The sequence below is a fragment of the Leptopilina heterotoma genome, unplaced genomic scaffold, assembly GCF_015476425.1.
Source record: "Leptopilina heterotoma isolate Lh14 unplaced genomic scaffold, ASM1547642v1 Lhet_7, whole genome shotgun sequence".
Taxonomy (NCBI): domain Eukaryota; kingdom Metazoa; phylum Arthropoda; class Insecta; order Hymenoptera; family Figitidae; genus Leptopilina; species Leptopilina heterotoma.
Genome location: NW_025111161.1, coordinates 1,328,834 through 1,355,476, shown reverse-complemented (window position 1 = coordinate 1,355,476; position 26,643 = coordinate 1,328,834). Strand labels below are relative to the sequence as shown.

General features: G+C 23.1%; 2 protein-coding genes across 3 annotated transcripts; one reads left to right on the top strand and one right to left on the bottom strand.

Annotated features, from left to right (window-relative positions):
• The first annotated feature begins 741 nt into the window (after positions 1–741).
• On the top strand, positions 742–6,679 carry LOC122510503 (chloride channel CLIC-like protein 1). 2 transcript variants are annotated; one of them, XM_043625199.1, is made up of 9 exons: positions 742–796; positions 1,094–1,180; positions 1,703–1,886; positions 2,138–2,341; positions 2,439–2,585; positions 2,656–2,767; positions 2,931–3,095; positions 5,957–6,165; positions 6,258–6,679. In XM_043625199.1, the coding sequence occupies exons 1-9, from the start codon at positions 774–776 to the stop codon at positions 6,510–6,512; spliced, it is 1,386 nt and encodes a 461-aa protein (XP_043481134.1). In that variant the 5' UTR covers positions 742–773; the 3' UTR covers positions 6,513–6,679. The 2 variants fall into 2 exon arrangements, with proteins under 2 accessions (XP_043481134.1, XP_043481132.1); XM_043625197.1 differs by lacking the exon at positions 742–796 and adding an exon at positions 825–973.
• Positions 6,680–13,318: 6,639 nt separating this feature from the next.
• LOC122510502 lies at positions 13,319–26,075 on the bottom strand. The gene is made up of 10 exons (XM_043625196.1): positions 25,997–26,075; positions 25,399–25,688; positions 25,139–25,249; positions 24,746–24,967; positions 21,379–21,619; positions 21,101–21,266; positions 20,749–20,995; positions 20,392–20,638; positions 14,291–14,491; positions 13,319–14,039 (listed from the first exon to the last, which is right to left on the bottom strand). The coding sequence occupies exons 1-10, from the start codon at positions 26,055–26,057 to the stop codon at positions 13,789–13,791; spliced, it is 2,037 nt and encodes a 678-aa protein (XP_043481131.1). The 5' UTR covers positions 26,058–26,075; the 3' UTR covers positions 13,319–13,788.
• Positions 26,076–26,643: the final 568 nt, after the last annotated feature.

Here is a 26,643-nt window from a genome sequence, read left to right as displayed (position 1 = left end):
TTCAAGCCTCTTTATTTTGCTTCCCAAAGAAAAGTTAAAATCTATATAAAAATAAGATTTTTTAAAATTCCACAAAAAAATAAGTATTTAGCATTTTTAAAAATTTAATTTATTTATAGCTTATTTTTGCATTTAAATTTAATATTTAGTATATATAACTGTTATTTTAAAGAGATGTTATACTATTAATAGGTATATTTTCATCTCGGAAAAGTGTTGATCATAGAAAAAGTTATTCAAAATGATAATGAATAAGTTGAATTTTAATACTTCTGAAATTAACAAAAAGCTTTTTTTTTATTTGGCTTGATAATAATCTTTCATTGTTTATTTAAAATATATTGACAATTAAGTTTTTAAGAACTTTTTTTAAAATAAACTTTTATGAGTGTGAAATTATGGTGTAAATATAAAAATGTTTTTTGATTTTCCTGAGAAAAAAAATTATTAAGGGCGTGTTGAATTCGTAATTCCCATTGAATCTCTATGTAAAAATCAGTACAGCTTCTTCGAGGGCAATTTTCAAGCTATTGTAGAAAAACCTTTACTGCTAGTGTTTGTCACATTTGTCATTATTTGTCGATCAAATTATTTTTCTACCGTAAAAGGTGTAAATGCACCTTTATACTTACGAGTTAAGGTGATTTAACACCTTCCGTTCTGAGTATAGCAGAATTTTCATTTTGGTTGATACTTTCCATTGTGGAGAAAGCTTTATGCGCAACCTTTACGTTCTGTCACGTGTCATTGTGCTTCGGCCTTTTTTTGCATCAATGAAACATTTTGACATTTTGAGGTTAAGTTTTCTCTTTTCTAAAAGAAAAAGTTTAGTTTTTACCGGCCAAAATTATATTATTTTGAATATAAAGATGAAATTTTTCCAAGATCGAAAGAGTTTATATTTACTATCACAATTGATTCTCATTACATTTTACTTTAAAAATTCATCATGTCAAGATTTATCCGAAAACACGTAAATCTTTTTTCAGTTTTTTAGAAAATCTTGTTTTTTATATAACTGTCAAATTGCTATATTTGAAATTAAATTAATGTTTTATTCACTAATTTTTCTAATGACATTTTTCTATTTTAGATCAAATCAAAATATTATAGATCCTCACTCGTTTTATTACAACAGGCATCGAAAGGAAATGCAAAAACCTACAAATAATGAAAAAAAGTAAAATTTTCAAATTTAGTTTTATTTAGGATATTATTTCTACTGGAAAAACGAGCTCTGTGGGCTAAATTTTTACTTTTAAAAAGATTTAAATATTAACATATTTTATTGTTTACTTTGAGATATTTAGAAAATTTATTCGTTTTACGCAGCACTTTCGCGATTCGTGAGATGCAAATAATTTTTAGAAAATTATGTGTTGTATTTTAATTAATTTGACTATTTTTTTATCAACAGTTGGTTTTAATCGTTTAAAATTTGGACCAAGTAAAAATGTAATCGCCTGAAATTTAATTGATTTAGGTTAATTAGATTGATAAAATTAAATTGGTCAATAAAATTTCTATTTCTTCTAAACGGACACTACCAAAAGTTAACATTTCATGAAGAAGCACACATATAAATTTAGAACTTGAAATTTATTACACAAAGAGTATCGTTATATTTTTCAGAAGAAATTAATATTAATGTATATGTAGTACTTAAAATTTATTTTATATTAAAAACATTTCATTTAAATAGAATTTCAACAGAAATGTTCAGCAGTAGTTCCAGTATTGAAACATCAGAAGAAACGATGGAATCTGCAAATTGCAATTGTGATAATAAATTACAAGAATGCAGAGACGAATTGTCAAATAATTTAGCATACGAGATGTTTTCTAAAAGACTTGTGAATATGCTGATGTCACATATTACTTTTAAGGTAATACTTCAAAAGTTGAAGAATTTTTTTTAAGGATAATTAAGTCGAGATTCCTGTTTTGCCAGAAAAAATTATTTAAAAAAAAATATAAGAGATTTACTTAAAACTATAAAATAGAATTTTCCATAACTATAAAATATGAAGAATTAAAGATGACACAGTGATGAAATTATTTATTGAAAATGCATTCAAAAAAATTGAATTTGTGACTTAGAATTTTATTAAAATTAAAATGGTTTTATTTTTTTAAGGAAGAAGACGAGATTTTTAGTGGAAACATTTACCTGGAAGCAACAAGTTCTCAAATGCAAGTCCTCCGTGATTTTGGGAATGTCAAAGTATCAATAAGAACTGTTGATTCAATACTTAGTGATATAATACGGAAACCAAGTACAACATTTTTTGATGAAGCACTTTCTTACTCAGAATTGTTTTTGTCATTTATTCAAAAACACGTAAGTATCAAAATCATAAAATTAATTTTCTAAGTTTAATTAAAATTTTATTTAAAAAAAAACTACTAAAATAACTCTTTCGTTTATTACTTTACAGAAATATGTCTGCATAGGAATATTACTTGTAATAAGTGTATTATTTGTAAGTAGATACATAAGATGGACAAGAGGAGCGATTATTCTTCTTGTTATAGATTTAATTATTGTTATCAGCTTTTTTATGACGTGGTATCAGCTCGTTAAGGTATGTATTTTCTTTTACTTTTCTTTTTATTAAAAATGCCTAAGTATATTAAAAAATTTTTTTCTTTTAGGAAGCAGAAATTAAACAAACTGCCAAACAAATGATGTACTCCCAAATGCCGATCGAATGTCAGCCAGAAAAAATGAACATGATGCAGTACATTTTATCGAAAGTTTCTTTCCGTAAGTTCATAACTCAGTAATTTTACTTCAAAAATTGAAAGTTTAAAGTTTCACTTTAAACCTTTGTAAAGATTCAAAGTTTTTAATTCTAAAGTATTGGTATATATTGTTAAACAAGCCTTCATTATAATTTTGAGAAGTTAATTTTTAAATAAATTTATAGATGGTAGTACGGAACAATGTGAAAAGTATGTTGAAGCAATGATAGTGGATCCTTTCGTTCAAGTGACACCTGTACAGGCATTATCTCACATGTGCACTAATTTTATTCTGCACCCTCTATCCGTGGCCGGACATGTAATCAGCAATTTTGTTGAAAATGCAACTGGTACTTATTTGAAATACTTATTGTTTAACCCGGCGAGCGTAAGATTAAAAATTGGAACACCGAGCATATAAGGGTTATCGAAAACATTTTGCTTTAAAACATGCGAATCCTTACTTTAAAAAAAATCAGGCCTTAAAGAGTTAAAATTTCAGGGTTGCCACGCAACCTGGAAACCTGGAAACCTGAAAATGTCAGGGAATTTTATAAACCTTGAAAAAACCTGGAAAAGTCAGGGAATTTTGATCGAAATCCTGGAAAATTGTTATTTTCTCAAGTTTATTCTTGAAATCTAATTTTACACAAATATTTCAAAATTAATTGAATTTTAAAAAAGTTGCGTTTACAATTTTCATAAGTACAGATGAATTTTAAAAGATTTTTATTTGAAATTTTGTAAAATTTCAATTTTGAATGAATTTAATTAGAAATCGTCTTAAAGAACGTAGATTTTTGAGAAATTTTAATTATTCCAATTCTTCTGAAATCAGTTAAATTTTTTAATATATATTTTTAATTGATTATTAAATAATGGTTTTATAGAAGAATTTTAATTAAAAACACAAAAAAGAAATTGAATTTTGAATCAATGACAAATGATTGCAGAAATTCAATTATTTTCAAAAGTAGTAAAATTCTTCTTAGAAATTCAATTATTTCCAACAATTTTATTAAAATTCTTGACAAAATTTCAATTATTTTCAAAAACTTTCCTCTATTAAATGATTTTTAATAAATCTACTACTTTAATAAATATTTTCAAAAGAATTCAATTATTTAAAAAAAAATTTTAATTCTACGCAAACATTTCATTATTTTCATAAATAATAAAACTCATCTCACACTTTCAATTATTTTGAATACAATTTTAATGGAATATCCTCGAAAAATGAAATTATTCTTAAAAATTTTATTAAATTTCATTAAAGAAATTCAATTATTTGAAAAGATATTTTAATAAAATTCGTCTCAAGAATTCAATTATTTTCAAAATAATATAATTCTTTGCAGAAATTTAATTGTGTTAAACAATTTACAAAAATTCTCGTCAAAATTTCAATAATCTTTATAAATTTTTCTCCGAAATACAAATATTTTCAAAAAATTGTAATAAAATTCTTGGCAAAATTTCAATTATTTTTAAAAACTCTTATAAAAAAAAATTTTCAAAAACTCTTTTTTCTTTAGAGAAATTCAATTATTTTCAATCAAATTTTAATCAAATTTCCGAAAAATGAACTTATTCTTAAAAATTTTTATTAAAATTTGTCAAGAGAATTCAATTATTTAAAAATTTGTTGATGAAATTATTTATGAAAATTCAATTTTAAGAAACATTCGAATTATTTAATAAAATATTTATTTTTGTATTTAAATATTTGAATTCTCGTGGATTTTTCTAGTAAATATTGATTTAAAAATAAATTTCAGTTAAAAATTTTAGATTATTATAGAAAATTGAACGCAATATAGCGTACCTTTTGAGAAATAATTGAATTTAGAAAAGTTTTTAAATTAAAATCTTGGAAAATTTGAACTTTTCATACTTTTAATTAACAATTCTGTAGAATTTTTTTTTAAAAAAGGTTGTCAAAAATCCAATTAATTAAACAAAATTGAATCAAATTCTTCGCATTAATGCAATTATTTTCATAAATTATTATTTAAATTCTTCTCATAAATTCAATTATTTTTAAAAATTTTAATAAAATTCTTCAAAAGTTTTCAATTATTTGCAAAAATTGTGATAAAATTTTTTAATTTATTAAATTTCTGTAAAATTTTAACTAAATTTCTTAAAAGAAATGAATTATTTTCAAAAGTTATTAATAAAGTTCTTCATCAAAATTCAATTTTAAGAAACATTCAACTATTCAATAAATGATTTGTTTTTGTATTTAAATAATTGAATTCTCGTAGAATTTTCTAATAAAAATTTATTTAAAAATGAATTTCGGTTAAAATTTGAGATAATAATTGAATATTAAAAGCATTATAACGTAAATTTTTAGAAATAATTGAATTTTGAAAAGGTTTTAAATTAAAATCTTTGAACATATATAGCTGTAGAATTATTGTTTTTGAAAAAATGTAATTAAATTTTTTTAAAATTACTTCAAATTTTTATTTTCTAAATATTTAATTGAAGAATTTCTGAATAATCGAAATTTTTTAAAATTGAATTGTAAAAAAATGTATTTGAAACTTCTCAAGGAATACTTTTGCAAAAACTATTAAAAATAATTGATAATTGAAATCATGAGAACAATTTTATTATTTAGGATAATAATTGAATTCTTGCAATGATTTTTTATTACATTTTTTTTTAAATAATTGAAATCCTGAGAAGTATTTTATTGTTTATGAAAATAATTGAATTCTTGCCAAGAATTTTGTCAATTTTAAAAATAATTGAATTATTTCGAAGAATTTTATTCAAATTTTTTGAGAATAATTGGAATTCCTGTGAATAATTTTATTATATTTAAAAATAATTATAAATTCTTGACAAAATTTTTAAGAAAATTTAGAATTAATTTTTCTCAAAAAGTTTAATGGAATTTTTTTCAATTATTTAAAGTTTTTAATTTCTAATTTATTTAATTAAAGAATGTCAGAATAATCGAAATTTTAGGTAAAATTCAATTGTACACAAATGGATTTAAAAATTCTCAAAGAAGAACTTTTTAAAAAAATTATTTAAAAAAATTGATTTAAAGAAGAATTTTAGTTTAAAATTCTAGAAAGTAATAATTGAATTAAAATGATGAAAATAATTTTTAAAAAATTACAGTAATAATAATTTTTTATTTAAAAAGTCAAATTTCTACTGTTAATCCGTTAATTTATTTTTTCTTTTTTAGAAAAACTAGCATGGCCTATGAGATGGACTGTGACTCTTTTACTCTTCATAGGTGTGGCCTTACTAATAATAGTCTTACCTTTTTCTTTATTCGGAGGATCCTTAGGATTTGGCATTGGACCACTTTTCCATTTCACTTTAGGTCGACAAAAAGAAAAAGAACGAGTCAGCAATGCTAAACCAATTGAGAGAATTGAGTTAATTCGAGAGGTAATTTCCTTCATAAGAATAAATAGTAAATTTTTATTAATAATTTTTTACATAATTCTTTGTTATTAATTCAATTTCAACTTGTTTCTTAGGTGCCTACGAATGTTACTATTCAAAGAATAGAAGCCGGCAGTAAGAGGAAAAAAAGTAAACAAGTTGTTAAACAAATTTTAGAGAAAGAAGAAGAACAGGAGCAGTCTGATAGTAATGTTTCGCAAGATTCTATTTTGGAAAAAGGAGACTCAGCTGATGTTGATACGTCTACTGAAGATGTTCAATTTGAACTAACTGACAAAAAAGAGAAAAAAGCATTGTTACTTAAAGAAGACGGTAGCGGCGATAGATGAGCTAAGTGTAATTTCAAATCTACTGTTTAAATGAAAAAGACTGTAAGCTAGAAACTAAAAACATTTTTTTATTTGTTTTATATTTATTTATTTTGTATGAAAAAACGTTTATTTTTGCATCTTCTTAAATTTTATTAAAATTCTTTAATAAAATATCTGAAAATATATTTTCTGATTTATAAAAAAGTTCGATATTATTATAGTACAATTTTTTTGAATTCTAATATTCGTGTTTTTGAAACTTTTACTCATAAAATAAGTTTAATTCTTTTTTCATAAATGGCTGTGATGACATAGTAATTTAAGAGAATTTTAATAATTAATAATACTTGATAGAAACATTTAAAAGTAAAAAATAAGATTTTTCGTTTTAATTTAAGTAAATCATTTTGAAATATTCAAAATTTAGTCACATAAAGTATAAAGATGAATATAAATTTTCATAAACTTTGTGTCTACATTCCCTGTGTAATTATAAATTATTCTATATTAGCTTATTGACACTTGATACAATTCAATGATGTTTCAAAGTTCTCATTTTTTTAATCATCATCATTTTATTTGTAAGAAATTCATTGTATTTATTCTATACACCTTATGTGGGTGTGTGCCTTATTGTAAATAGTAGATAATTTATATAAAATTAACTATTGTCAATATGTAGAATATGTTTCTCTAAATTAAATATAACTCATTAAATAAATTCCTAAAAGATTAAATTTTTTTTTTAAATTGAAAAAGTAGAGGGGAGGAAAGTTTTTACGTTTTCGGTACCATTGATATTTTTTAGGTCGGTCAAAACTTTATAGATTTTAATTTATTAACAATGAATTTTAAAGCATTTTTCATGTACTTTCTGATGTTTACAAAAAAAAAAATAATAATAATGATTAATTATTCAAAAAAATTTTTTCTTTTTGAACTTTTGTACCCCAATAAAAATTATAAATATTAATTAACAATTTCTAAAAATAATTGTAGAGCTTTTCAATTTTCATTACAGAGGTTATAATAACTCGTTGCGAAAATATAGTTGTAAGGGAAAATGGAAGCAATGAAAGGTCTCTGCTTTTAATTATACGAGAGCTTTGAATTTCTCTACTTGTGCAGAAGTACGTTTTCTTTAATATTGCAAGGTGTCGATATTCTTCCCCCAAGTACTCATCAGGATTTCATAAGAGTTTCTTTCCATTACAAGAGATCAACGAGCTCTCCTCCTATTTTACCTCCTTTTCCTCTATTTCTACAGTCTATACTTTATCTACACTAATACTATTTCAAAAACGTTCATCATTAGTCTTAAACTTGCAGACTTTCGATCACATTCTCATTACAAACAAGAAAATACAGATTTACTCGTAAGCCTGATATCATGAGCCACGGGTTAATCCAAAACCTTGATTACTCCTCATTTCTTAGTGGCGGGGAAACAGAATATAACAGTGCTCCTCTCAGAAATGTAATATACCTTTCGAAAAACCCATAAAAAGATATTTTTCAATTAAGTACCTTCTTAAAAGCGTAAAAGAATGTTCAGACAAAAGAAAGAACATTTTCCTATCTTCCAAAATTTACTTTTATAAAATGTGGTAATGATACTGAAAGAAGGGAAGATTCAGGACATAATGGCCATAAGGATAGAGTGTACAGTAAATGAGAATGTATAATAAAGTAGATTAAATAAACTGAAAAAAATAAAGAAACGTGATCGTTGACTTCAGTTTTTAATTAATGTGTACATATTTTAAAAGTACATAAAAAAACCTTTCGAAACCACTTCTTAATTTTTTTAATCAAATAATTTAAGTAGAAACTACAAATGTTTAAAAAACGCATGTTTGAGTTTAAGCCGAAATTGTAACCAACCGTGAAACATATTCTGCCATTCGTATTTTATTGTTTACATAAAGGGAACTGTTTCCTGTGCATATATTCGGATGTGATTCCCGAATATTCAAAAGCACCAGGAAGACGAAAATTACTTGTTGTTTTTGTCCTGTCAAAACACTGGCGGCGGCCATTTTGAATTAAGAGGACCCTAGGTGCGGTGGTGACTGTAGACAATATGGCGTTCTGTTTTATCGGCCGAAGCTAATTATCTAGCGCGGATAAGTGAAATCTGTAAAAATTGTAAATTATAGTACGCCTGGGACTCACCGCAGAAGCGCTCGTGTGGCGACGCGTTCGTGAACAAATAATCGGCCATTTAAATTCATTCTCGTTTTGCTGACAGTACAAGGCGCATTACGCTATCAAATTAACAATCAAAGGTTATAATTGTATTTTGAGTACAATGTTTGGGTGAGGAAGCCTCCGGGGTCGTCGAAGAATACACGGTGAGTCTTAGTGCCTTATATATTTGTTGTTTCTCGCCAGATTGGCATAATATTTATTCTTTGAAATTTGGCTTGTTGAAAGTGATGCTTGACACCGCATTGTCATGCGGTATTTTAATTCAGAAATTTCGGCCTTCTACTGAATAAATAAATTGTTCAATTAAAATTAGAATTTAAAGTGAAATAAATTGAATAAAATTAGAATTAAATTCGGTGAATTAATGTGATATCTCCTTACCCCCCCCCTCTACACTGTTTGTTTGGCATTTTCCTAACAATTTCTGAATTTGTCTGGCAAATGTTTAAAATCAATTAAATTAATCTTTTGGATATTTTCGCATAGAACATCCTGGCGCAAAAAAAAAAAAAATTAAAATCAGTGAATTTGAACTGTAGATAACATTCATTCCTAACCTCTTTTGTCATTGGTCAAGCAACCTTATTGTCAATTTTAATATCCACTACTTTAATGAAAATTCCCAAATGAATTCAATTTGTTAAAAAAAATTTTAATAAAATTTTACTCATACATTTCATTATTTTCATAAATAATAAAAATTTCACAGGAATTCAATTATCTACAAATTATTAAAATAAATTATTATTCAATTATTTTCATAAATAATAACATTTTTTACAGGGATTCAATTATTTTCATAAATACATAATAAAACACATCGCAGTCTTTCAATTATTTTTAATGCAATTTTAATGGAATTCCTCGAAAAATGTAATTACTCTTTAAAATTTTATTAAAATTTATCAAAGAAATTAAATTATTTTAAAAACCTTTGCTAGTATGCTACAATTTATTTATTACAATTTAAGTATTATTTTCAATATACATATTTTTAATTTTTTCAAAGAATTAAATTATTTTTAAAACTTTAATGAAATTCTTTGTAACAATTCAATTTTTTTCAAAATAATTTTAATAAAATTTTTCGTAGGAATTTAATTTTATTTAAAAAGAAATTTTAATAAAATTCGTCTCAAGAATTTAAATATTTTCTTTGCGGAAATCCAATTTATTATTATGTTCAAAAATTTACAAAAATTCTTGTCAAATTTTCAATTATATTTATAAATAATAAAATTTTTCTCCGAAATTTAATTATTTTTCAAAAATTTTAATAAAATTCTTGGCAGAATTTCAATTATTTTTAATACAATTCTCATCAAATTTCTAGAAAAATGAAATTATTCTTAAAAATTTTATTAAAATTTGTCAAGAGAATTCAATTTTATTCAAAAATGTGTTGATAAAATTCTTCATGAGAGTTCAATTTTAAGAAACATTCAATTATTTAATAAATTATTTATTTTTGTATTCAAATAATTGAATTCTCGTAGAATTTTCTAATAAATATTGACCTTTTTATTTTTGTGAACTTTTTAAAGACAAAAAAGTATATGTAGTTATAATTTCTCCCGTTTAAGCTTAATTTAAAACAGTTAAGAATTGTTGGGAACCTATTATTTAAGTATTAATTTTCTAGTGAAGAGAATAGAATCCACCCCTGAGCAATATCAAGTTAGAACTTCGAACTGCAGAATGGAGAGGTAGAAATGAGAGAAAGAGAAAGGTCATAGCACACCAGTAATTTCGCAGGATTAATATTTAATATCCAGGAAAACCATGGAGAGCTTTCGTTAGAAATCATATGTAAGCGTGCAATGCAGGAATACTAACACACAAACATATTTATTTACACACAATGTACACTTGAAAATGTTCTCTGCGATTCCTGTGATAACCTTTTCCTCGCTAGAGCCATCCTTGACCCAACTACCGTATATTCAGGAAACAATTTACTGAGGCTTATTTGCTCACCAGACGCTTCTGTCGCATTGAGACTTTTTTTACCTTAGTGTAGTATTGGAATCGATAAATGCTTATGCAAGACAGAAAGCTCTAAGGTTTTTGTCATTTTAGTTTTTGTTATTTAAGGTACAAAAGGCTTGAAAGTTGATGCTTGTTCAAGCAATATGAAGCTTTTCTTCGTTTAAAGTGAATAAATCCTAATTTTTAATTTGTCCGAACAGATTAAGAATTGTGATGTGCAAACTGTAATTATGTTTATTTTTTATAAAAACAAAATTTTAATAGAGTTGCCACAAGTCAGAGAAATTAGGGAATTTAGCGAAAAGTTAGGGATTTTTATTAAAAGTACTGGAAAAAATTAAATTTTTAGAATTCTAAAGAAAACTCTAAATTTTGGTGTCTTTTTTGTTTGCCTCGTAAACTATGAACTTATCACGAATTCTAATACAAAACCTTTATTTTTTTATATTTTTGACAAGAACAAAATTTTTAATATTATTTAATTATTTCCAAAGTTTTAACTCAATTATCTTCATAAATAACAAAATTCTTCACTGAAATTCAATTACTTTTAGGGATTTTAATAAAATTCTTTGCAAAATTCAATTATTTTCAAAAATTTATCGCAATTTAATGAATTTCAATATTTACTATTTTCATAAAATTTATCAACAGATTTAATTATAGAAAAAACTTGTTGATACAATTCTACGAAAAAATTCAATTATTTTCATAAAAAATAAAATTCCTTTTAGGAATTGAATTATTTTCATCTCAGAATTTCAAATATTTTTAATACAATTTTAAATAAATTCCTCAAAAAATGCAATTATTATTAAAAATTTTATTAAAACTCAACGGAAGAATTCAATTTTAAGTAACATTCAATTATTCATTAATAATAAAATTATTTTCATAAATAATATTTAATTCGTCGCAGAAAATTGATTATTTTAAAAAATTCTGCAAAAGAATTCAATTATCTTAGTAAACAATAAAATTCTTCCCATAAATTCAATTATTTTAAGGAATTTTAATTAAATTCTTTTCCAAAATTCAATTATTTAGATAAATAAAATATTAAAATCTATCACAAGAATTCAATTCTTTTGAAAAGTAATAAAATACTTTGCAGAAGTTAAATTATTTTCAAAATTTTTTCAAAATTCTCGTCAAGAATTAAATTATTTTTACAAATAGGTTGCGAACTTCGTCTCAAGAAATCAATTATTTTCAAAAATTGCAATGAAATTAATTGTTGTCAAAATTTCAATTATTTAAAGAAAATTGAATAAAATTCTTCGCATTAATGCAATTATTTGAGATCTCAATTATTTTCATAAATTACTATTTAAATTCTTCTCTTGAATTCAATTATATTTTTAAAAATTTTAATAAAATTCTTTAAAAGTTTTCAATTATTTTCAAAAATTGTGATAAAATTCATTAATTTATTAAATTCCTGTAAAATTTTAACTAAATTCCTTAAAAGAAATTAATTATTTTCAAAAGTTGTTAATAAAGTTCTTCATAAAAATTCAATTTTGAAAAACATTCAACTATTCAATAAATGATTTATTTTTGTATTTAAATAATTGAATTCTCGAAAGAATTTTCTTATTAAAATTTATTTCAAAATGAATTTCGATTAAAATTTGAGATAATAATTGAATATTAAATGCATTATAGCGTAAATTTTTAGAAATAATTGAATTTTGAAAAGGTTTTAAATTAAAATCTTTAAACATATATCTGTAGAATTATTATTTTTTGAACAAGTTTAATTGAATTTTTTAAAAATTATTTCAAGTTTTTATTTTCTAAATATTTAATTGAAAAATTTCTGAATAATCGAAATTTTTTAAAATTGAATTCTAAAAAAAGTGTATTTGAAAATTCTCAAGGAATTCTTTTGCAAAAAGTATATTAAAAATAATTGATAATTGAACTCTTTCGAAGAATTTTAATAATATTTTTTTAAAAAATTACGTTTTTCGAAAATTTACTTAAAATTTTATTAAAAAATAATTGAAATCCTGTGAATAATTTTATTATTTACGAAAATAATTAAATTCTTGCAACGATTTTTTATTACATTTTTTTTTAAATAATTGAAATCATGTGAAGTATTTTTCATATACAATAAAAATTAAATTATAATTAAATTATAATTTCAATTATTTTTATGAAAATAATTGAATTCTTGCTTAGAATTTTATTACATTTTTCTAAAATAATTAAATTCATTGGAAACATTTTATTACTTGCAAAAATAATTGAATTCTTGAAAAGAATTTTATTAAAATTTTTGTAAATAATTTACTTTTTATTTTGAAAAATTGTATGAAAATTTAAATTATTATAACTTGTTAAATTTCATAAAGGTTTGAATTTGAATTTTTTGGAAAATCTTAATTCCCATGGAATAACAATAATAATTAAATATTTATTTTGAAAAAGAAACTAATAGAAAATTTTTTTTGAGTAATAATTTTTAAACTGTATCAGAATATATTCTATATTCTTTAGAGTCAATAAAAAGTAAGAATTTTTTCTGGAAATCAAGGGAAAGTCAGGAAAAAGAAAAGTAAATTTTTGTGGCAACCCTGATTGAGTAATAGATTTAAATATATAACAATGCGGAATACAGTATTATATGAAAGTTCCATGTATTTGTAAAAATTTATTGGAATTATTTAATTTTATAAAATATAAATGTAGTTATAAAAACCTGGAAAAGTTTCGTTATTTTATCTGGAAAAGTTAGGAAATTTGAAATGAGAAAATGCGTGGCAGCCCTGGTATGTAAAGTAAATATTGTTACTAATATTAATGAAAAATTGTTGCAATTTTAAATTGTACAAAGACTCTTTAATATTTTCTAGATTTTTTATTAAATAAATATTTTATAATTTAGAATTGATTAATTTATAAATTAATCATTTATAAAGTTATGCTAATAAGAGATTTCTTTTATGTGTGGCAGTATCGTGCTTTATTAATTTTCCAATTACTCCTTGTTCAAAAAAAAAAATATAAGATAATTCTTATTTTGAAATAAATATAATGGAGATAGTTTTAAACATTTTTTTTTTTTGCAACGTTTAATGATGAATTATGGAAGTCGTGGCTTGTATTCAAGAATTTTTTCAGGAACTTGTCTAGTCCTACGATTTCGGATAATAACAACAAAAAGCGTTATTGTTGTTATAACTAAAAGTGCAATCCCAAGGATTATAGAAATTGTGCCACTCATTTCTATATAGGCATATTTAATTTGTATTTGAGTTGTAGCTTCCCTCATTTCTCCTCCTGAAATACCAGCAACACAATGCCAGGTACCAATGTCGTTTGCAAATTCTATTTCTGAAATGAAAAATATAACAAGAATAAAAGTTTTTGTCAACACTGAAAATTAAAATCACAAATTTTTAATAGAATTTAAGTTTTTTAATAGATGTAATTATTAAAAATAATTCAAAAGTTAAAAGAAAAGCACTACGGGAAGTTCTAAATTCAGGAATTAATTGAAGTTTTTAGATGAATTATTTTTTGACCTTATGTCTATTTGAAGTACTTATTATAGTAGATTAAGTTGATAATGTTGCAATTTGTACCTTGGATTGTTAATTTACAAGATGATAACGTTCTTTCAGTCACGTACTTATTATCTACATTGTTATAAATTCCACTACCATCAGGTCTTATCCAACGACAATAATTGATCACATTGTCATAACCTGGTAAGAGATTGCAGTTTAGAATTGTTGGATTTTTGTATGAAATGTATATTTTTTCTTCCGCAATTAATAGAGAGTCTGAAAGTAATAAACGTTACATTTAGTCGTATCTATTTTTTCAATTTAATATACTTAGGTGCTAATAACATTTTTGATTGCCTCATAAACTTATGAAATTAACTACGAATTTAAAAAAAAATATTAAATTTTTTTTATTTCTGAAAATAATTTATTTTAAATAACTTAATTCTATTAAAGAACTGCCATAAAGTTATTACTTATAAACTATTTAATAAAATATATTTTTTTTTAATTTTAATTTCAATTGTGTTGAAATTAGTTTCAATTTCGAAAATTTTAACGCAATTCTTTGAAAGAATTCAACTTTTTTAATAAATATCAAAATTCTTTCCAGAAAATCAATTATTTTCAAAAACTTTTTTAAAAATTCTCGTCAAACATTTCAATTCTTTATAAATAGTAAAATTCTTCGCTGAAATTCAATTTCAGGAATTTTTATAAAATTTATTGTAAAATTCAATTATTTTTATAAATAACAATCTTCATCACAAGAGTTCAATTATTTTCAAAATTAATAAAATTCTTCGCATAAATTCAATTATTTTCTAAAAAACTAAAAAAAATTGTCAACATTTCAGTTATGTTTATAAATGAATAGTAAAATTGTTGGACAAAATTTAATAAATTTCATTGCAAAATTAAATAATTTTTAAAAGTAATAAAATTCAATTATTTTCCAAATTTTTTTAAAAATTCAATTCTATTTTCAGGAATTTTTAAAAAAATTCATTGTTAAATTCAATTATTTTCATAAATAACAATATTCATCAGAAGAATTCAATTATTTTCAAAATTAAAAAAATTTATCACTTAGATTCAATTATTTTCAAAAAATAAAAAAAAATTGTCGTCAACAATTCAATTATCTTTATAAATGAAAAGCAAAATTGTTCGACAACATTTAATTATTTTCAGGGAATTTTAATAAATTTCATTGCAAAATTCAATTATCTTCAAAAGTAATAAAATTCAATTATTTTCAAAAATTTTAAGAAAATTCAATTATATTTTTAGGAATTTTTATATAATTATTCATTGTATAAATCAATTATTTTCATAAATAACAATATTCGTCATAAGAATTCAATTATTTTCAAAATTTATAAAATTCATCGCATAAATTCAATTATTTTCAAAAAATCTAAAAAAAAAATTGCCGTCAACATTTCAATTATATTTAAAAAATATTAGCAAAATTGTTCGACAAAATTTAATTGTTTTCAGGAATTTTTATTTTAATAAATTTTCCCAAAATTCTATTTTTATAAATAATATAATTTATAGCATGATTTCAATTATTTTTAATACAATTTGATAGGAATCGTCCGAATGTTTTCGTTTTCATTTATTTGACTTATTTATGAATATCTCGGACGTTAAAGATTATTTTATTAATAATTATTCTTAAAAATTTAATTTTAATTCTTTGAAAAAAATCAATTATTTACAAAAATATTAGAGTTTTTCACAGGAATTCAATTATTTTCAAATATTTTAATAAATTTGATCGAAAGAAATCATTTATTTTTAATACAATTTTAATTAAATTTTTTTGAAATAATTCAATTATTCTTTTAGATTTTAATAAAATTCTTCACAAAAATTCAATTATTTACATAAATAATTCTTCGAAAGAATTCAATTATTAAAGATAAATAACAAAATTATTCCCGAAAATTCAATTATTTTGAGACATTTTAATAAAATTCTTTGCAAAATTCAATTATTTTCATAAATAATAAAATTCTTCTTAGAAATTCAATAATTTTTGAAAATGTTAATAAATTTCTTAGCAACTATTCAATTATTTTCATAAATAATAAAATTCTTCTCTTTTTTTTGTAAATGTTAATAAAATTCTTAGCAACTATTCAATTATTTTCATAAATAATAAAATTTAAGTCAGGTTTTCAATTATTTAATTATTCCTATAAAAATCAATTATTCTAATAAAATTTCCCAAAGGAATTCAATTATTTAAAAAAAAATTGACAAAATTCTACGCGAATATTCAATTATTTTCTGAAATAATGAAAATTTAAGTGGAATTTAATTATTAGAAAAAGAATTTGCATACATTTTTTTTAATTCTTAATTCTTAGCAAAAATTCAATTATTTTCATAAATAATAAAATTCATTGCATAATTTCGATTTAATATAACTTTAATAGAATTCCTCGAAAAATGTAATTATTCTTAAAGATTTTCTTAAAATTCGTTTTAAATAATTGAATTCTCGTAGAAATTTCTAATAAAAATTGATTTGAAAATTAATTTCAGTTAAAGTTTATTTAAAAAATAAAGTTATTGTTGTTTTCGAATAATTTTACAATTAAGTAAATTCATAAATAAATGTAATATATGTAGAACATTTTTTTGAGCTATCTAATAATTTTTAGAGTGAATCAGAATATTCTTTAGGGTCAGGGAAAAAGTCAAAATCAGTCAGGAAAAAGTCTGGAAATCAGAAAAAATAAAAAAGAAAATTTTAGTAATATTGTTCGATAATATGTTGTTGCAGGGCGGGCGCTTGTTAATTATTTGTTTATTAAACGTTGTGAAACAGAAATTTATTAATAATTAAGTGGTGCATATTCAGTTAGACGTGTCATGCCCTAAATCCCAAAGAGGGTGTAAGATCCCATGGTACCTAACGTCGCGTCGTGTCACTCGCATGTTATATGCGGGCTGCGTTATCTATTACTTAGTTAATTAGTTCTGCAACTATGTGTTAGCTATAGTTAAAGGAGAGACCGCGTCCGCGAGCAATTATTAAGTCATGGATAACGAAGGTGCTGCTAGTACGCTTTACGAATCTATTTAATCCAATAAGCGTTGCTCTCAGATATTAGTTTTGCAATTAAAACGATCTTCAAGTTTCCCTTCTCTTGTAAGGTCAGTTTGCAAGAGGTCGACTTCCAAGTTTAGCAAATTATAAAATTTTCTGCAAGTTCCAAGAACGCTTCGAGAATTTTAATAATGGAGTAGTCGAGAGAATTGCAGTCGAATTTCGTTGACTTTGGCGCTGTATAATTTTTCCACTGTTATAGTGCTGTTGTAATATAAAGTAGGGCATAATAAATATTAGCAATTTACATTTAAATAAATACAGTGTCGTATCGAGATAAGGTTCTCAAATTAAAGAGTTCTTCATACTGAATGTAATTATTATGAATTAAAATTCAGAAGTTGACGATGTTACTTTTTCACTATAAGATTTAAATTCGCATTTACCCACATACATAGCAGCAAATTTTCTGCAAACTTGCCAAATTCATGAGCTTCGCACTCATCTATACTAAAACCTACTATTTACTATACTTTTTTTACGTTATGCTATCTATTTAGGTCCTTTTTTACATTTCAGCAACTAAAAGCTACTATTTTTGCTTTTTTTTTGAGAATTTCCACTACTTTAAGTTCGCTATACTAGAAATCAAAAAAGCGATTCTCAAAAATTATAATCTAATTCTTTAAAACCATTCAATTATTTCAAAAAATATTCGAAATTCAATTATTTTCAATATCTAGTATTTTCATTAAAACGCAAAAAATTCAATTATAAAGAAAATTGATAAAATTCATCAAAAATTTAATTATTTTCATAAATAATAAAATTTTCATTTTATTTTCAAATAAATTCAATTAATTTCGAATAGAATTTTCGAAAAAATCAATTATTTAACCAAATTTTTATACAATTCTTTACAAAAATTCAATTACTTTCACTAATAATAACATTTTTCATAGAAATTCAATTTTTAAAAAAAAATTTTGATAAAATTCTAAGCAACAATTCAATTATTTTCATAAATAATAAAAATTATCGAAAAAATTTAATTATTTTTAATACTATTTGAAATTAATTATTTCAAAAATTCAATTATTTTCACAAATAAAGTTTTACACAAAAATTCAATTATTTTTATAAATAATAAAATTCTTCTGAAAGAATCAATTATTTTTGAACATTTTAATAAAATTCCTAGCAATTATTCAATTATTTTCATAAATAATAAAATTCATCGTAGGTTTTCAATTATTATCAATACAATTTTACAGGAATTACTCAAAAAATGTAATTATTCTTAACAATTTAATTTAAATTCCTTGAAATAATCAATTATTTAAACAAAATTTTTTGGAAGAATTCAATTATTTACAAAAATATAAGAATATTTAACAGGAATTCAATTATTTTCAAAAATTTTAATAAAATTGTTGGAAAGAAGTCAATTATTTTAAATACAATTTTAATAAAAATTTTTTGAAATAATTCAATTATTTTGTAGATTTTAATAAAATTCTTCACAAGAATTTAATTATTTACATAAATAATTCTTCAAAAGAATTCAATTATTAAAGATAAATAACAAAATTATTCCCGAAAATTCAATTATTTTGAGGCATTTTAATAAAATTCTTTGCAAAATTCAATTATTCTCGTAAAAAACAATAATCATTACAAAAAATCAAATATTTTTAAAAGTAATAAGTTTCTTCTTGAAAATTCAGTCTTTTTTTTAACATTTTAATCAAATATTTCGCAATAATTCAATTATTTTCATAAATAACAATTTCTTCTCAAGAATGCAATTATTTTTGAAAATTTTAATAAAATTCAATTATTTTTATAATTAAAATTCATCGCAGGATTTCAATTATTTGTAATACAATTTGAGAGCAATCGCTGAAAAAATGTAATTATTTTTAAAAATTTTATTTCAATTCCTCGAAAAAAATCAATTATTTAAAAAAAGTTTTCTTTAAAATTCTTTTTAAATATTCAATTATTTACAAATCAATAAGAATTTTTCACAGGAGTTTAATTATTTTTAAATATTTTAATAAAATTATACGAAAGAAATCAATTATTATTTTAAATACAATTTTAATTACATTTTTTTGAATAATTCAATTATTCTTTTAGATTTTAATAAAATTCTTCTTAAGATTTTAATTATTTACATAAATATTTCTTCGAAAGAATTCAATTTTGTCGATAAATAACCAAATTATTCCAGAAAATTCAATTTTTTGAGGTATTTTAATAAAATTATTTGCAAAATTCAATTATTTTCGTAAATAATAATATTCATCACAAGAATTCAATTATTTTTAAAAGTAATAAATTTTCTCTTGAAAATTAAATTATTTAAAAAAATTCTAATAACATCGTTCGCAAGAATTCAATTATTTTCATAAATAATAAATTGCTTTTTAGGAATTCAATTATTTTTAAAAGAATTTAATAAAATTTTAATAGAATTCTTTGTAAAATTTAATTATTTTTTAAAACTTTTCGCAATTCAATGATTTTCAATATCTACTACATTTTTATAAAATTTCCAAACACAAATCAATTATTTAAAAAATTTTTTGTAAAATTCTTCGTAAGAATTCAATTCTTTTTATAAATAATAAAAATTTCTCAGGAATTCAATTATTTCAATTAGAATTTTCATAAAATTAGTCGAATGAAATCAATTATTTAAAAAATTTTATAAAATTCTTCGCAAGAATTCACTTATTTTTATAAATATTTAAATTCTTTATTCATAAATAGAAAGATTCGTTGCAGGAATTCAATTTATTAGCAGGATAAGAAAGAAGTAAGTATTTTTTTGATGAAAATTAGGAAAAAGTCAGGAAAGTAAAATACAGAATGGAATTTTTGTCAGTTTTGTAAAGTGTCTAAAAAGAGTTTTTTGGTCGTCAAGTTTAATTTCTCGATAGCTACTTTTTTACTACTTTTTTTTAGGTTGAAAGCTACTTTTTTCTACTTTCTTAAAATTAACCATCGAGTGCGAAGTATGAGTTAATTTAAACTTTCAGGAAATTTTTGCTGTGTGTCTTAATTGACAGTAGATTTTAAATAAAGAAAACTTTGCACAAACCTGTGACTGTGACAGAAATACGAGCTGTCATTTCAGTTGTATTTGAAGCACCCATATGACAACTCCAGTTACCATCGTGCGAGTTGTCAGCAACTTCAACAACAGCTCCACATTCACCAAACTCTAGGCCGGAGCCTTGATACGTAAGGTCTGTTGGTGATCTTCTGTTTTTCGATACTGAGTACGCAGTTCCGTTAGGACTTAAAAACCAACAGTAATCTAGAATTTGCCCTGCTAAACACTTTAGCTGAAAAATAACATTTTTAAGAACAACCTTTTATATAAAATACATGCCAAAATATTTATATCTAATAATATTTTTTGTTGCAAAATATTTGATAATAAAATTTGCTTTACCATGAATGGAGTTCCTTTCTGTACATACAGTTTGTTGCTTATAGCTGTATGTTGCTGCATAACGAGTACCCTACTTGAATCATCAATATTAAGAATACTTCCAAATATATCGTCTTTTATATGCATTGTACATTTCCACGGACTATAATCTTTTAAAGATGGTGATTTTATAGTCAGTCCGCAGTCGTATACTTTAAGAGTATCTAAATATTTGTCCTGTTGGTCACCATCTCCATAATATTGATACCTAATTCGAATGTTATAAATGTGAATGAAAGCAATAAGAATAAATTTATTGATTTTAAAAATTATTTAAAGTTTATAAGTTCTTAAAATATTTTTCTAAAATTACTTCTCGCTTCCTATTCCAGGAGTAACACTTAATGTAAAGTTATCAGATCTGGTAAAGAGACAGTATTTAGATGCTCTATAATATTGCTTCTCTTTGTATCGTACTTGACACAAAAGGTTTATTGAGTTTTCCGTCTGATGATAATTCACGGATGTAGTCAATTGATCTGAAAAGGCAAAAAAATGATACTTAAAATGTCATTCTTGGAAATCTGTAAAATACAATGTCACCGATAAAAGAGATGATTATTGAAAAGTTCTACCATAAGCTCGCTTTACCATAAGTTGTAACGTTTACAAAAGATGTCATTGAATCAGTGCTTCCAACAAACCCATAATTTAATCTCCAGACTCCATCATGGTATTTTGTAACATATGGAATTTCGTAGGAACAAGATTTAGATTGAATGGGCAACTTTTTTCCAGCTGGGTCTTCCAGTTGACAATAAGTCACTTTTGGCTCTGCCCTTTCATCTTTTGGAAAAATTATTACGTTTCTCTTACCTAGTGGAAAATGCTCCTGAATTTTAAAATAAACACTTGTTTTTAGAATCGTACACAATATGAAAGAATAGGCTTCGCCCTCATCTACTACAACCTACTATTTACTACTTTTTTTTTACGTTATGCTACTATTTGGGTACTTTCTTAGATTTCAGCCACTAAAAGCTACTATTTTTTTTTTTTTTTTTTGAGAATTTCCACTATACTTATTCGCTAATACTAGAAATAAAAAAAACTATTCTCAAAAATTATAATCAAATTCTCTAAAACGATTCAATTACTTTCAAAAAATATTTGAAATTCTATTTTCAATATTTAGTACATATTTTCATAAAATTTCGCAAAAGAATTCAATTAGTTAAAGTAACATTTTTATAATATTTATTATATTTCGAAAAAATTTATTATTTAAAACAATGTTTATAAAATTCTTATAAAGAATTCAATTATTTTTAAAAATAACAAAATTTTTCACAGAAATTCCATTCTTTTTTTTTACATTCTTTAAAGAAAATTTTTCGCAATAATTCAATTATTTTTAAAAATTCCAATAAAATTCTCTGCAACTATTCAATTATTTTCATAAATAATAAAATTCATCGCAGACTTTCAATTTTTTTAAATACAAAAAATATTTTAAATATACAATTTTACAAGATTGCTCAAAAAATGTAATTAAATATTCTGAAAAATTTAATTTCAATTCCACTAAAAAATCAATTATTTAAAAAAATTTTTTGTAAATTCTTTGGAAGAATTTAATTATTTACAAAAATATTAGAATTTATCACAGGAATCCAATTATTTTCAAAAATTTTAATAAAATTGTTCGAAAGAAGTCAATTCCCGAGTCGAAATTTAAGCCCTACTTTCACCCTGAATTTTCAGGGTCTATTGAGTGTTAGGAGTAGTAAAGTAGGGTCTAATTCTAATACGATTAGACCCTACTTTGACTCCCAAAATAGGCGGAAATTTGCCAATCTTCCATTTGGAGAAGCAAAGGAGGGTCTACTTCTAAGAAACCTATACCGTACTTTTAAACCTCGTAGACCCTACTTTCATACTCCTAGACCCTACATTCTAAAAGAAAATTTTGAATTATTTTTTAATGCATTACTTGAAACACTGCAAATGCAAAAAGTACTCCAAATTCATAAATACTGATGTGTTTTATAGCGTCTATATACACTTCGTGTATATAGACGCTATAAAACACATAAAATTCCACTTTTACTCATTCCTAGTGCTTCAATTGAATCTGAGCAAATCTTCAAATTTTTCTTTTTCTAATTGTAGGGTCTAGGAGTATGAAAGTAGGGTCTACGAGGTTTAAAAGTACGGTATAGGTTTCTTAGAAGTAGACCCTCCTTTGCTTCTCCAAATGGAAGATTGGCAAATTTCAGCCTATTTTGGGAGTCAAAGGAGGGTCTAGTTTTTAAAAATTGTATTGAAATCAGACCCTACTTTACGACTGCTAAACCTGAATAAGCCCTACATTTTCAGAGGCTAAGTAGGGTCTAAATTTCGACTCGGGTTATTTTAAATACAATTTTAATAAAAAATTTTTGAAATAATTCAATTATTTTGTAGATTTTAATAAAATTCTTCACAAGAATTTAATCATTTACATAAATAATTCTTCAAAAGAATTCAATTATTAAAGATAAATAACAAAATTATTCCCGAAAATTCAATTATTTTGAGGCATTTTAATAAAATTCTTTGCGAAATTCAATTATTTTTATAAATAACAATATTCATCACAAGAATTCAATTATTTTTAAAACTAATAAATTTCTTCTTGAAAATTCAGTCTTTTTTAACATTTTAATCAAATATTTCGCAATAATTCAATTATTTTCATAAATAACAATTTCTTCTCAAGAATCCAATTATTTTTGAAAACTTTAATAAAATTCTTTGCAACTATTCAATTATTTTCAATTATTTTCAAATAATAAAATTCATCGCAGGATCTCAATTATTTTTAATACAATTTTACAATTTTAATTTCAATTCCTCGAAAATATCAATTATTTACAAAAATATTAGAATTTTTCACAGGAATTCAATTATTTTAAAATATTTTAATAAAATTGTTCGAATTATATCAATTATTTTAAATACAATATTTTAATTACATGTTTTTGAAATAATTCAATTATTCTTTTAGAGATTTTAATAAAATTCTTCCCAAGAATTCAATTATTTACATAAATAATTCTTCGAGAAAATTCAATTATTAAAGATAAGTAACAAAATTATTTCCGAAAATTCAATTATTTTCATAAAAGTCTAAAATATTCAACACAAGAATTCAATTATTTTTAAAAGTAATAAGTTTCTTCTTGTAAATTCAATTATTTTCAAAAATTTTAATAAAATCTTTAGCAAGAATTGAATTATTTTCATAAATAATAAAATGCTTTTTAGGAATTCAATTATTTAAAAAAAAAATTAATAGAATACCACACAGATATTTAATTATTGTCAAAAATTTGAATAGGATTCTTTGTAAAATTTAATTACTTTTAAAAACTTTTCGCAATTCAATGATTTTCAATATCTACTACATTTTTATAAAATTTCCAAACAGAATTCAATTATTATTTATAAAAATTTTTGTAAGAATTTCCTTATGAATTCAATTCTTTTTATTAATAATAAAAATTTCTCATGAATTCAATTATTTAAATTAGAATTTGCATAAAATTAGTCGAAAGAAATCAATTATTTAAAATTTTTTATAGAATTCTTCGCAAGAATTAAATTATTTTTATAAATATTTAAATTCTTTCATGAATAATAAAATTAGTTGGAGGGATTCAATTCATTAGTAGGAAAACAAAGAAGTAAATATTTTTGATGAATATTAGGAAAAAATTAGGAAATTTTTTTCGATAAGCTACTGAATTTTTTAAATCTTTTTTAGGAAAATCTGCAAAGCTACTTAAGACTAATATTCTATTTAGTTAAATTAAATCGTTTCTGTTTTATTTTGTATGTTTTTTATTGCATGAAGAAAGTGCCCCACAAATTTTAGAATGTTGGAAAAAAGTACTTTTACTTATTTTGGATACAGTAATTAAATTTAGAACTTGATATTATCATAGTTTTGGAATTAAAAAAAATTTATATTTACCACTTGCGGCATATGATTATTTTCTGAAGAAATAAAGCTTATTTCGAAAGACATCTTGTATATTTCATGACTGTTAATATCTGAAGCATAAAGATGCAAATAATTGCTGAAGTCTGTTTCGTTACGCTGAATTTTTACACCACATTTATTAGATTCATTTATTGATAAGTGATTGGCTTTTTCTGATAAAATGTCATAATAATGTGTGTTGTGATAATCAGTCTATAATATGTAGAAAATATTAATTTTTTATCGTTATAAGCATACGCAATGTATGATAAACAATACTTTGTTCAAAAATAAAAAAAAACTATGAAAAAAAAATAAAAAAATTTATTACTAAAGTAATAAAAGTAAAGTAAGTAAAGTAAATTATAAAAAATAGTTACATACGTAAACTTGAAGCATGCAGACTTCTAATTTAGGGAAATGCAATGGTAGTTTTAGAATTGCATACTGATTCTCATAAATGTTTATTCTTACAATATCTTCGAATTCTTTCAGCTGTTAATTAAAAAAAAAATTGCATTTTATTATAACTACGTTTTGTACTATACTAGCTTTTTATTAGCTTTTGGACAATTTGTTAACAATTTGTTAACAATTTGTTGCATTATGTAAATGATCCGATTAATTGAAATGTTCAAACTTACGTTCTTTATTTGAATATAAATCTTTCTGTCCACTACTAGGTTGTTAGTAGTTTCAATATTTATTGACCACAATCCATTTAGTTCAGCAGAAGGGTCGTTGATTTTTATGTCATATCCATCAAATTCATCATAGTTCAAAGCTATGTTCACTGAAGGTTCAGTTTCATTAACTGGCACGGTTACATTCTCTCCTTTATTTGTTGTTAGACTACAACTTTTTACAGTTTCATCATTTAGTCGAAGTGGCAAATAAATTCTTTTTGCTCCAATATTTTGTTGAACAAGATAAACTGAAAGCACAAAAAGTCACTCGCGTTAAACTTCTCTACGAAAATTAGAATTTTAATTTTATCAAACTAGTTTATAGAACATTTCCATAATCATTTTTAATGATGGCACTATTGTTCCTAATTCAAGTGATTCAGATATTCTATCCGAGATTGAAGTAATGAGAATTTCTTGATGTTAACAAGAGACTCGGGAAAGATTTACGTATGCTTTTTAGAAGATAAAGTTGAGGGGTGATGAAAAAGGAGCTAGAAACAACCCTACAGAGGAAGGGTGGAACCGAGGAAAAACCATAAATTTAGCAATTTACCGTCTGCCCCATGGACGATTTGTGCGGCCACAAAGCACGCAAAAATAATGAACCACTTCATTCCGTATCCACAGAGACTTTGATATGACATATTGATTGAGTGACTTCCTTTATATTGAGATAATCAGTTTCTTATCGCTTTACATTACACCTTATTTTATATAAAAACTAATTAACGGATAAATCTCTTATTTTAAACTTTTCACCTATTAAGACCTTTTCACTATTACCCGTGTAGAAATCACCATGCTATGCCTAAAATGATTATTGGCCCTAGCTTGGACCTAACTTGGCAACCCCTTTTTATATATCCTAGGCTGGTCCTAACTTGGTACTAGCTAGGAGATCCAGTTATGACTTAGAAAAATTTTTAGGAAAATGAAGTGTCAAAATTGATACATGAAAAACATGTAAAAATTGATAAATATTCTCAATTAATATTTATAAAATTAATTTATAATCATATTTGTTTAAACAATTTATTGTTTGACATAAATCAGAAAATTATACAAATACTATAAAATAAAGTTAATTTATTAATTTATTAATTCAGCAGTTGTTTAAACAAATAATTGTTATTTACTAACTTTTTACACAATCAACCTAGAAACTAGCAGTTTTTTCTAATTTTGCAATAAGTAAATACT

What these genes read in the sequence shown, in the direction of transcription:
- LOC122510503 (XM_043625197.1), top strand. Translation starts at nt 870, where the DNA reads ATGAAATTTTTCCAAGATCGAAAGAGTTTATATTTACTATCACAATTG. An exon ending in CCTACAAATAATGAAAAAAA is followed by an intron (nt 1,181 to 1,702) that starts GTAAAATTTTCA and finishes TCATTTAAATAG; the next exon opens with AATTTCAACAGAAATGTTCA. An exon ending in TTTATCGAAAGTTTCTTTCC is followed by an intron (nt 2,768 to 2,930) that starts GTAAGTTCATAA and finishes ATAAATTTATAG; the next exon opens with ATGGTAGTACGGAACAATGT.
- LOC122510502 (XM_043625196.1), bottom strand. Translation starts at nt 26,057, where the DNA reads ATGAAGTGGTTCATTATTTTTGCGTGCTTTGTGGCCGCACAAATCGTC. An exon ending in AATCGTCCATGGGGCAGACG is followed by an intron (nt 25,689 to 25,996) that starts GTAAATTGCTAA and finishes TTGTGCTTTCAG; the next exon opens with TTTATCTTGTTCAACAAAAT. An exon ending in TCTGCATGCTTCAAGTTTAC is followed by an intron (nt 24,968 to 25,138) that starts GTATGTAACTAT and finishes TACATATTATAG; the next exon opens with ACTGATTATCACAACACACA.